Source organism: Pseudophryne corroboree, chromosome 4 (assembly GCF_028390025.1).
Source record: "Pseudophryne corroboree isolate aPseCor3 chromosome 4, aPseCor3.hap2, whole genome shotgun sequence".
Lineage (NCBI taxonomy): Eukaryota > Metazoa > Chordata > Amphibia > Anura > Myobatrachidae > Pseudophryne > Pseudophryne corroboree.
The window spans coordinates 308,539,837-308,552,548 of NC_086447.1; the positions used below are offsets into that span (position 1 = coordinate 308,539,837).

At 44.8% G+C, this 12,712-nt stretch overlaps 1 protein-coding gene across 7 annotated transcripts in view; it reads right to left on the minus strand.

Annotated features, from left to right (window-relative positions):
* Nucleotides 1-12,712, minus strand: part of TBL1XR1 (TBL1X/Y related 1) — a 358,018-nt gene that overhangs the window by 62,018 nt on the left and 283,288 nt on the right. For all 7 annotated transcript variants that reach the window (XR_010175932.1, XM_063916293.1, XM_063916294.1 and 4 more), the window contains exon 6: nt 6,203-6,443. Coding sequence is in view for 6 of the 7 variants with exons in the window: in XM_063916293.1 (XP_063772363.1) it covers nt 6,203-6,443 (241 nt within the window). In the remaining variant the exon portion in view is untranslated. The remainder of the gene's footprint in view (nt 1-6,202; nt 6,444-12,712) is intronic.

A 12,712-nucleotide genomic window follows, 5' to 3' on the forward strand; every position in this document is an offset into this window, starting at 1 on the left:
ACCTCAATCACCTGTATTCTCATACTGGGGTTCCAGCTGTTCTCTTGCATACCTACATCACCACATATATAGGATGTGCTAACCTCTGCTATTACAGGTTTCAATATCTGCCCCTTTAAGTACCATCTGAATTTCGTCTCCTGTCCCTGCTGGAGCAAACTTGTCCATACTATTTTGTTTTGTTGCATTGATGTTCAGCAAGCAAAACCTGCTGTGTATCCAAAGTCTCCGGACCTACACAATAAAGATCCACTTTCACACAAATCATCAGGACAGCCCCAGGACATATAAGCAAACAATGTACAACATAAAAAGTGCGCCCATTATCCACATAGCCCTTTACAGAAACTGAACTAAAGCCTCAAAGCTGTAAACCTGTCCATCTGATCGCCCATTCACTTCCCTGCACAAGACAACTGTGGCATTAATACAAACAGCTGCACCCTGAGACTAGTTTATACTGATGCATACTGAAACATTAACATATTCTAATGTATAAAATTAGCCAAAGTCATGGCAAGGGTAAGCTAGCGCCAAACACAATACAGTTAGTAGAGGACTGATTTGTCAGTGTGAGTCTTTCAGTGACTCCAGAAACTATCCGGACAAGGATCATGGCACAGAGAAGTTGTCCAGCTAAATTCTGTACTTATTTTTATGCAGGCTAACTAAAACACAAATCATTCACAATTAAGTTACGACATTAAAAACATTATGTAAACCTCAAAATAAACGTAACTTACTCAGTAAGAAACAAAACAGATGTTCCAAATATACTGCTTGATGAAGCCAAGTAACTATAATTTCCCATAATAATTTGGCCATGGGTAAAGTATTCCACTGAGCTGAAAAGAGAACACTACATAGCAGCATGACTGAAAAAAACAGAAGTCTATAACTATAAATATGCTGAGCAATAAGGTTCTCAGTTTAATGTTTCTTTTTTGCTACACACTAGGAAAAAGTATGCTACAATTTCTCTTAAGAAACAAAAATTAAGCACTGAGGGCTATGCGGGTTTCACTTCAGAGATAGTCGCTCCAGCCTGGCCCCCTTCTCACGCCACCATCTGCAGCCATTTAAGGACAGTTTGCAAAAGGAGATGTTTGTTCAGCATATCAAAACAGACAGAGGAAAAGTAGCTGTCCCCTGGGGCTACAACTAGCACTTTGTATACAGATTCAGAGACTCTGTCACACACCGGAATACAAGTATCGCATATAAGGGGGAATTCAAATGTTTTAAAAGTCGGTTGAGTGTCTGTTTTTTCCCCGTCTATTAGATAAGAAAAAACAGACACACAACTGACTTTTCAAACAATTGAATACCCCCCATAAAGTTAATCTGCACAGACATCTTGCGACCAATGGTGCCCATACACTTGTGAGATAATCGGTGCTAACCTTCGATTTCGACCGCATCTGTGAGAGAAATCAAAGGATTGTATGCACATTTCAGGTACCTTTCAACGCGATGCGCGGGCACGCCGGTCGAATCTCACGTCTCAAGATAGTATGTGCTGCACTTAATATTTATCAAATCGCAGTGCAATCGCACATGGTTTTAAAACCACATGAGATATAGCGCACTGCGATGTGCGATGGGCACCCGCCGGGAGCGGCCAGAGGCCGCTCCCACTCAACGGTGACGTGCTGATCACATGATTACCATGCGATCTATTGCATGATCGCATGGTAATCACTTTGGCAGTTCAGGTGCGATTTCATCGCACCTGAACTGCCGGTGCGATGCCCCACGATGTCGCATCGCACAAGTGTATGGCCAGCATAAAAGGTGTGTACACACGGAGATAAATCTGTAAGATTTTGACTATATAGTCAAAATCTTAAGGAAAGTTAGCGCACATATCAAGGTGTTCGGTAGCTTGCGATACCGATTTGATCCCGATGTGCACTCCCGTGGGGTCAGTATCGCAAGACTAGATAGACTGTGCAGGCAAGTCAATCTCGACTATATAAGGAATACCAGCGCTGTTGCTAAATTCAAATGAATATATATATATATAAAAAAATAAAAAATGGACTGATAGGATAAAAAGTTAAAACATAAATTTATTATACATATAAAGAAATTTGTGAAGCCAGTATGAATGACTCTCGTAGTATAACCCCACTAAAGTCAATGCAGTTATATAGGACCTTCAAAATCTCTCAGATTCTTTCCACCAAAAATGTTATCAAAGTATTACCCACATACGGATAGTTCATGTAGTCCCTTGGCAGATGTTTGCAGATTTGCAGAATAATGAGGGTCCCACTTTAAATCCGGTGGGTGATGGCAGACTGGTGTAGCTAAAGATATGGCTCAGTCCAAAGTGCAAATAGGAGGTTTCCAAAGGTATTCCAATCGGGGGTGACGAAAGTTAATTTGCTGGCACAAGCTTGACCCGTTTCTCCGGGCAGATAAACAACCAGTTTCCCCAGACGCATCCAGCTACACCAGTCTGCCATCATCCACCGGATTTAAAGTGGAACCCTCATTATTCGCCAAATGTTGCAAATCAAATTAATCAGCAGTGTCTCCTTGTGCAATCGCATTGCAACTTGGAGGGGAAGGTTTCAATTAGCCCTGTTCATTTACCAGGGGGAAATATGGTAAAGATAAAAAAGAAAGAAAAAAAAAAGGGGGGGGGGGGGAGATACTAGATGGGCCAAGTGGTTCTTATCTGCCGTCAAATTCTCTGTGAGCTGTGGCTCATTGTGCCTGAACGGTGCAACTACGGAAATTTCTCCATTGGGCGCAATCTAGTGGGGAAAAAAAAATTTGATTTTAACCATAGAATCCAGTATAAGATCCCGGACCTATATTTTAAAATGGCTGTGATACCTGAAAAACAGGACATTTATCGGGGGATTACTTTTCGAGCTTTCAGTGCTAAACTGAATAGCCACCGGGGTTCAATTAGCCAGCTGTGAATTACAGTCTCCCCCTAAGATGCAAAAGACGCACAAGTATGCAATTTTCACCCATTATTCTTTCAAATATAGCTTAAGTTTCAGCATGCTGATTGTTGATCATTGGTAACAAAAAAAAAAAAAAAAAATAGTTCTGGAATAATTTCTACATTTTAAAACCAGATATCACCAGGCCTGCATTATTTTACCAGGTAACCCCACATATTATTATTATTATTATTACATTTTATTTATAAGGCGCCACATGTGTTTCGCAGCGCCGTACAAAGGACAGTACAGGGGACAAAACATTGCATTACAGTAAATAAATAACAGAAATAGAGTACAGGTAACAGAGCACCACACATTCTCAAGACATAATACAGCTAAGATGTAAGTATTGATGGAGTGATCATCGTACTACTAGAGGCTGGTGGTCATAGATGGAGATGAGCCTTTACTAGCAGGATAAAAATGGTCGTTGAGTAGGGGAGAGCTGTGAGTGAAATGTGTTGAGACGAGGGCTTAGATAACAAGAGGAAAGAGGGCCCTGCTCTGAAGAGCTAACAATCTATTGGGGAGGGGCGACAGACAGATGACAAGAGGTGCAGGCAAGCGGGAGGTAGCCTGATGGCAGTATGCAAGCAAAGCTGAGATGTTCACGGCATGAGGCAGGGGGTGGAGGCGCGGCTTCAGCTCTGGGTTATGTCCTAGTACAGATTGAGTATCCCATATCCAAAATGCTTGGTACCAGAAGTATTTTGGATATCGGATTTTTCCGTATTTTGGAATAGTTGCTTACCATAATGAGATATCATGGTTATGGGACCTAAGTCTAAGCACAGAATGAATCTATGTATCATATACACCTTATACACACAGCCTGAAGGTAATTTTAGCCAATATTTTTAATAAGTTTGTGCATTAAACAAAGTTTGTGTACATACACACAATGCTTTTATGTTTCATATACACCTTATACACAGCCTGAAGGTCATTTAATACAATATTTTTAATAACGGTGTATTAAACAAAGTTTGTGTACATTGAGCCATCAGAAAACAAAGGTTTCACTATCTGTCTCACTCAAAAAATTCCCTATTTCGGAATTTTTGGATATGGGATACTCAACCTGTACCAATAGCTGCATCAAAACTATGGAAACTTAAGAACAGGGTAGGGTACATCAATCATGGAAAGGATTAAAGCGGGTCATTGTAAGATTGTCTCATTGACAATTGAAGACTGATGAAGCAGAGTACTTAGGAGCTGATTCAATAATTTTATTTGTTGCCACCACTAGATGACTACTGATGGCAGCAATTCAATTGTTCTGTCATTCAGGCACCCAGCAGCAATGGATTCGGAGTCACTTTGTAGTACACCCCTTAGTGGTCTTGTCTTGGAAGACTAACATCGAAAATCGAGACTGCCACAAAATGTCATGAAGACCCTTTGTGAGCAAGTATATTAATACACTTATTTCTTCAAATGTCCATCTAAAAAAAGCTTTGAAAAATAGGTTAGCGTGCCTTTAATATCTCTAGTGAGCTTCTAAAAGTGGATTAAGAACATGAACCTTCTGCTATATACTAGATACAAAGCAGATTACAGAAAAAGAAGATTCAACATACTGTATTTTGACTTTAATATACTGAAGCCAGCAGGGGTCACTCTTACATCTTGTTTTTATCTTAATGTGTATAATGATTACACTTTCACCAACAGGAATCCATCTTCCCCATTCAGCTTCCTTGCTGGGAAACACTAATCTGACAGCACTCAACTAATGTTTTGATTAGCAACTTAACTACTAAAAATACAAAATACCTACAGTCAATACGTGGGTAACGGGAAAAGAGGTTAGCCCAAGTCACTGCTAAAACACAATATGCTTTTATTACCACCTTCTGCAAACCTGCAGCAGAAACTAGCAACAATATGGGTCAGTGTTCAGACTGCAGTTTGTGATGCTAACACAAACCACACAACCATGAAAACAAAAGGTCTGAAAGTGGGGGTTAAATACCACAATATAACAAGAGTGACATCATGGAATTAATATACTTCTATGAAGAGAAGAGGCATTGGGGAACACAGACTGCTTTGAGAAACACTGCTTCCATAAGAAACCATGTAAACGAGTGGTTTGGTATGGTCATTTGTGTATTTTATTAACAGAAAAGATGTTACGGAAAAATGACAGAAAAGATGTCCTCCTTAATACAGTGGAAAACAAAACTGCAAAGAAAATTAGCTACTGCAGACTTGGAGACCAGGCTTCTGTAACACATGTGGAAAGGCATGAGAAATTCCAAATTAAACTAAATATAGTAAAGTAAACTGTAGCCAAAAGGCCAGATGATAGCTCCTGCAGTACAGAATGGGTAAGAATACAACACTTAGTGCACTTAAAAGCACCCACAGGCACAAAAGTCCTATTAGCACAGAAAGCGAGTACCAAAGTCGCACATAGCAAGGCCGTACAGGGGGGCAGATGTATTAACCTGGAGAAGGCATAAGGAAGTGATAAACCAGTGATATGTGCAAGGTGATAAAGGCACCAGCAAATCAGCTCCAATATGTAAATTAACAGGATATTATTGGCTGGTGCCTTTATCACCTTGCACTTATCACTGGTTTATCACTTCCTTATGCCATCTCCAGGTTAATACATCTGCCCCAGGGTTAGAAGACTTAAGGGCCCTACACACCGGTAGATATTTAAGAATGATATGGACGTTATCGTTCAAAAATTAACGATAGATCGTCCAGTGTGGAGGCACAGACGATGAACGATGCACGTCCCCACAGTCGTTCATCGTTGGTCCATTAACGTCCATCACTGCAAGCCAATTTGGACGATATAGATATTTGCAATGTCAAATCGTTCAGTATGTAAGCTTGCAGAGGTTACAAAACATACTTCTGTTTACATTGGGTTGTCACACTAAGCACAACTGATTATAACCTTATAAAGCAGCTTTTGAGATAATTAAAAAAAAAAAAAAAAAGAATCGAGGATATTCACATTCCTATTTCTCTGCAAACTCTTCAAAGAGGCTTGTCCACAGATTGGTTATCTAAAATGCGATTTATTGCAGATAGAAATTTTCCACTTGGTAAATACCTGCTATAGTTCACCAGGTTTATACATTGTAGCAAAATAATTTAACAGGAAGCTTTAGCTTCTTTTACAAAATAAATAAGTACAATGAAAGTGCAAACACAGTTTATGCATCAGGCCACAGTTATAAGAAGCCATTTCAATTTCTGAATACACCTACTTGCCAGTGCATGTCCTCCATTCTCCTCCCCATTTGCTGCATTTTCACCATTCTTTGTGGATGGCTGTTGGTTGTTTGCAGTTGCTGCGGCTACAGCGGCAGCAGCCGCGGCTGCAGCTGCTGCTTGCTGTTGTGCCAGTTTGTCTCTGTAGGCCTGCTGCCTTGTTTGCACTACGTCAGGCATTACCGCATCAATCAACGAGAGAGATTCAATTGGCCTCCCATCAAAAAGTGTGCCATCCTGTAGATTTAAGCAAGAAATAAGTATTAGTCGCCATGTACAAAATAACTGTTATATCTAACTAATTCAGATTAAAGCAATGCAAATCACACTAACCAAATCACATGAAACTTATTTTAAAGTTCACTGGCTAATATTTTTTCCCAAAACCCTCAAACATTGTCAAACTTTTTTTATGACTGAAGGATGTTAAGAATACCTATTTAAAACATATCCAAAACTATTTTATTTATTTTTTTAAATGAGATTTATGGTAAGAACTTACCGTTGTTGAATCTCTTTCTGCGAGGTACACTGGGCTCCACAAGGATTAACATCAGGGTGTAGCATAGGATCTTGAACCAACAGGTTCAAAGCTTTGACCTTCTTCCCAAGATGCATAGCGCCACCTCCTATATCACCCCACCTCCGTGCACAGGAGCTCAGTTTTGTTAACAAGCCCAATGCAGTAGCAGGTAAAAGACGACAATCGTTAGTAGCCACATACACCACACACTCAAAGATGAGGGTGTCAGCGGCTAATGCCATACCAACCGAAAGAAGCCAAGTGTGTCAGGGTGGGCGCCTTGTGGAGCCAAGTGTACCTCGCAGAAAGATTTAACGGTAAGTTCTTACCATAAATCTAATTTTCTGCTGCGGGGTACACTGGGCTCCCCAAGGATTAACATCGGGGATGTCTCTTATGGGAGGGGACGCACTGTAGCGGGCACAAGAACCCGGTGTCCAAAGAAAGCATCCTGGGAGGCGGAAGTATCGAAGGCATAGAACCTTATGAACGTGTTCACTGAGGACCACGTAGCCGCCTTGCACAATTGTTCAAGGGTCGCACCACGGCAGGCCGCCCAAGAAGGTCCAAAAGACCAAGTAGAATGGGCATTAATAGTATCAGGAGCTGGGCTACCAGCCTGTAAATAAGCATGTGCAATCACCATTCTAATCCATCTGGCCAAGGTCTGCTTGTGAGCAGGCCAGCCACGTTTGTGAAAACCAAACAGTACAAAGAGAATCCGACTTCCTGATGGAGGCAGTTCTCTTCACGTAGATATGGAGAGCCCGCATCACATCCAAAGACCGTTCTTTGGAAGACAAATCAGGAGAGGCAAAGGCCGGAACCACAATCTCCTGATTAAGGTGGAAAGAAGACACCACCTAAGGTAAATACCCAGGACGTGTTCTAAGAACCCCCCGATCACGGTGAAAAATCAGATGTGGTGACCTACAAGACAAGGCACACAAATCAGACACCCGTCTAGCAGAGGCAATAGCCAGCAGAAACAATACCTTAAGAGAAAACCACTTAAGTTCTGCAGATTCCAGAGGCTCAAACGGAGATCCTTGCAACGCCTCCATAAACACTGACAAGTCCCAAGGAGCCACCGGCGGGACATAAGGAGGTTGAATCCGCAACACAATCTAAGTGAACGTATGCACATCAGGTAAGGTCACAATTTTTCTCTGAAACCCGACCGACAAAGCAGAAATATGAACCTTGATGGAGGCCAGACGAAGGCCCAAGTCCAGGCCTTGCTGTAGAAAGGCCAAAAGTTTGGCCGCACTAAACTTGTAAGCGTCATGATTGTTAGATGCGCACCAAGCAAAAAAAGAATTCTAGACCCTATGATAAATCCGAGCATAAGCCGGTTTCCAGGCCTTTAACATGGTTTGAATAACTGCCTCAGAAAATCCCTTGGCCCTTAAAATGGAAGCTTCACGCCGTTAGAACCAATCGGCCTAAATCCTGATACACACAGGGGACCTGAACGAGGAGATCTGGGTGCTGCGGAAGTAGAAGGGGATGCTCTATCGAGAGACCCTGAAGGTCTGAGAACCAATGCCGTCTGGGCCACGCTGGAGCGATCAGAAGTAGGATACCTCCTTCTTGCTTGAACTTCCTTATTACTCTGGGCAGGAGCGACACCGAAGGGAACACTTATGGCAGCCGAAAGTTCCATGGAATTGCCAGTGCGTCCACGAACGCTGCTTGAGGATCACTTGTCCTTGCTCCAAAGACCGGAACCTTGTGATTGTGTCGAGATGCCATCAGGTCCACATCTTGAAGGCCCCACTTGTCTACGAGGCGTTGAAACACTGGATGGAGGGCTCCACTCTCCGGCGTGTGCTTCCTGACGACTGAAAGACAACTGAAAGTCCGCTTCCCAGTTTAGGACCCCCAGAATGAACACTGCCAATATGGATGGCAGATGGCGTTCCACTGAAGAATCCGTGATACTTGCCTCATTGCCATGCGGCTTCGAGTGCCGCCTTGACGATTGATGTACGCCACCGTGGTGGCGTTATCAGACTGTACTTGAACAGGTCTGTTCTGTATTAAATGCTGGGCCAAGTTCAAAGCGTTGAACACCGCCCACAATTCCAGAATGTTTGTTTATCGGGAGGAGAGACTTCTCCTTGGTCCACCGACCCTGAAGGGAGTGTTGATCCAACACTGCGCCCCAACCCCTCAGACTGGCGTCCGTCATCAGAAGGACCCAGTTGGAGATCCCGAAGGGACGACCCCTGCTCAATTGTTGGTCCTGAAGCCACCAGCTCAGTGACAGACAGACCTCCGGAGACAATGAGATAATTTGAGACCTGATCCGGTGAGGCAGGCCGTCCCACTTGGCAAGAATCAGCCTCTGGAGAGGGCGGAAATGGAATTGAGCGTACTCCACCATGTCGAAAGCCGACACCATGAGACCTAGCAATTGCATTTCCGAACAAATCGACACTTGCGGACGAAATAGGAAGCATCGAATCCTGTCCTGAAGCTTCAGGACTTTCTCCTGGGACAACAACCGCTAGTTGTGTGTGTCCAACCCCCCCCCCCCCCCCCCCCCCCCAGGTGCACCATGCTCTTAGCAGGGACCAGGGAGGATTTCTTCCAGTTGATGAGCCACCCGTGGGCTTGCAGAAACTAGATAGTCGGATCCAGATGGCGTAGGAGAATCTCTGGTGAATTTGCCAGGAACAACAAGTCGTCTAAGTGCGGTAGGATCCTGAACCCTTGACGGCAGAGTACAGCCGTCATTACCGCCATGACCTTGGTGAAGACTCGTAGAGCCGTGGTCAAACCAAAAGGTAACGCCTGAAATTGGTAATGGAGGTTGCTGATGATGCGACACTGCAATGGGAATATGCAGGTAAGCATCCTGTATGTCCAGTGAGACCATATAGTCCCCAGGCTCCAAGGCCAGAACAATAGAGCGAAGAGTTAGCATATGAAACTTGTAGACCTTCACAAATTTGTTCAAGGACTTGAGGTTGAGAATGGGCCGGGAAGACCCTTTCGGTTTCGGGACTAGGAAAAGTAGTGAATAGTACCCCTTGCGTCTGAGCCAGAGGCACCTGTACTACCACTCCTGTGTCCAGGAGGGACTGTACCACCGAATGAAGAATCTTTGCCTTCACCTGATCTGAAGGGACATCTGTCAGGCAAAATCGATGAGGGGGACGATTCTTGAAGGATACGGCGTAACCTCGAGTGACGACTTCCCGTACCAAGGCATCGGAAGTGGTCTTCAACCATTCCTGGGTAAACCCTAGAAGTCGGCCCCCCACTCTGGGACTCCCCATAGGGAGGCCCGCCCCGTCATGCAGCAGGTTTGTCAGTTTTGGAAGCAGGCTAACTGGCAGCCCAGGCCCGTTTGGGTTTGGGCTTATTGGTTTTGGAAGTGCGAACCTGTTTTGGGTACGCCTGACCTTTTGCTTTCCCTGAAGGACGAAAGGAGCTAAAGGAAGTACTCAGCCTTTGGCACCGAAGGAGCAGTACTAGGAAGACATGCTGTTTTAGCAGACGCTAAGTCAGCCACTATCTTGTTGAGGTCTTCTCTGAAAAGAATGTCTCCTTTGAAGGGGAGTACCTCCAGGGTTTTCCTAGAGTCCATGTCCACAGACCAGTACCGTAACCAGAGAATTCGGCGAGCCAAAATGGACGTAGTAGAAGCCTTGGCCGGACAAAATACCAGCATCAGAAGCCGCCTCTTTAATGTAATGGGACGCTGTAACAATATACGACAGGCATTGTCTAGCATGATCAGAAGCTTTGGAAGGCAACTCCAGCTCCTGAGACCACGCTTCTACAGCCCATGTCACTGCAATAGTGGGCCTATGCACCATACCATTTAGTGTGTAGATTGCCTTTAAACAACCCTGCACACGCTTGTCTGTCGACTCTCTCAAGGACAGAGCTGAGGATTCTACCAGCCGCGCCACTTGCGAATCCACTGGCGGGGGTGTTTCCCAATTTTTACTAGGCTCCGCAGCAAGGTGGTAGCGAGCCAGCATCTTCTTGTGAGGCATGAACTTCTTTCCTGGATTTTTCCAGGACTCCTGACGTATGTCAACTAAATGTTCAGAGTGAGGTAAACCTTGTTTAACCACCTTCTGACGTTTAAACCTGTCCGGTTTCTTAGGGGCAGTGTCAGGCTCCTGTTCATCATCAACGTGAAGAATAAGCCTGACAGCCTTTAACAAGTCAGGAACATCCACCTGCGAAACAACTTCCCCATCAGAAGCATCAGGGTCAGAATCTGTGGGGTCCGTATAAACGCCATTCTCATCAGACGAAGTGTCTGGGACATTGGTGGATTGTGAGGAAGTAATAGCCCGCTTAGAGGACCCTTTGGTCTTAGGCGGGCAAGGGTTAGACTTTTGAGCAGTCAGTGATTGGTTCAATTGCTGTAACTGATTGGACAGTTGATCTACACATGGCAGGTTAACCGCGGGGACCATAAGCGGTTGTACCGGCACAGGAGGTCCCATAGGGAGCATTAGTGTAGTTAACAGCGTATTCAATAGCATGGAGAAGGTAGCCCAAGGTGGGTCATTTTGCACCCCCGTTGCTACAGTCCCACTGGGGGGTAAGGAACTACCAGAACTTGAACCCTCAGCTGCTATGTTATCCTGAAATGTGTCTGCAGCGTCAACACCACGCAGTGTGGGATCAGTCACCGCTCCGTTGCCCTTTGTAGCCGACATAATCAAAAGCTCAATGCAAGGCAACACAGTACAATATTAGCAGCACAATACCTGACAAGAACCCCCTGTGCAGTGTATCAGCACAAACTGGGAATTCAAGAGGTATATGGTGACTAAAAATCACAGAGAAAAATACACACTGAGTAAATCCTGTGAACTGCCTATAATGATAAACCTGACACACTTCGCCCCTCAGGTTATAGAATATAGGGATAGCAATCTGAGTGAAATACACGAAATGGAGGTCATACAGCAGCTATATGCACACACACATAGTCACAGTTTGTACAATGCAGAAATTATGACATGCAATAAAACTGCACCGGACTAGCAATACAGAGTAGTACTATATATAGCTATACACTTAATAGATATAACAATTCACAGTAAAGACTGGATGTATATCACAGGGTACTTGTACTAAATAACGCTGACTAAATGCACTTTCTTAACCAACACTGTCAGCAGACATGTAGAATACTTAAGTGTCCTGTAAAATGCACAGCGCTGACAGGCAGGCGGCTTTACAGAAGAGGATTTGCCCAAACAGCCCCAGGATCAGCTCTGCTTGCTATAATGGCGCCCAAACGCTGACAGGGAGTGAGGGAGAGAGAGATATGCAGCTCCAGGACGGGAACATTTACTCTAAATGGCGCCCTGGGGCTGGGGGATTGGCTACAGGTCAAAGCCTTCTCCCCCTGTTGGACTTCACCACCGGGTACTGGGGGCTTAATAAAACGGTTTTAGGAGAAAACACAGACCTGTGCCCATGCCCTGGTGGGGTCCCTGTACTACCATAGTGTCCACACCAGTGCGCGTGGCCCGCCTCCCACTAGCCACGCGGGATCGTGATTTACAGAGGGTCCCGTCAAGGGGACCCCTTACCTCCTCCCTGAGTGCGGCCACGCGATTCAGGAGAGCAGCGGTCGTGTGTGTGACTAACTTGGAAGAAAACCGGAGCCTCCGCTGTAGGTATCCCGCAACCAGGGTGCAGGAGTGTACAGCGCCGCTGGGGGAGGTGATGGCGCTGCAGCAAGAGATGTCTGACTGACAGCTAACACAGTCAGTGTCTCTGCTGCAGCCCTTGAAGTCTTCAATATTCTTTAAAAGCTTCTCTCAGGGCTGCTGGAGCAGCCCACCTGTTATGTGCCTGCTTACTGCATGGCACCAACTACAAAACTGAGCTCCTGTGGGGTGATATAGGAGGCGGCACTATGCATCTTGGGAAGAAGTCAAAGCTTTGAGCCTGTTGGTGCCTCGTATCAAGATCCTACTCTACACCCCGATGTTAA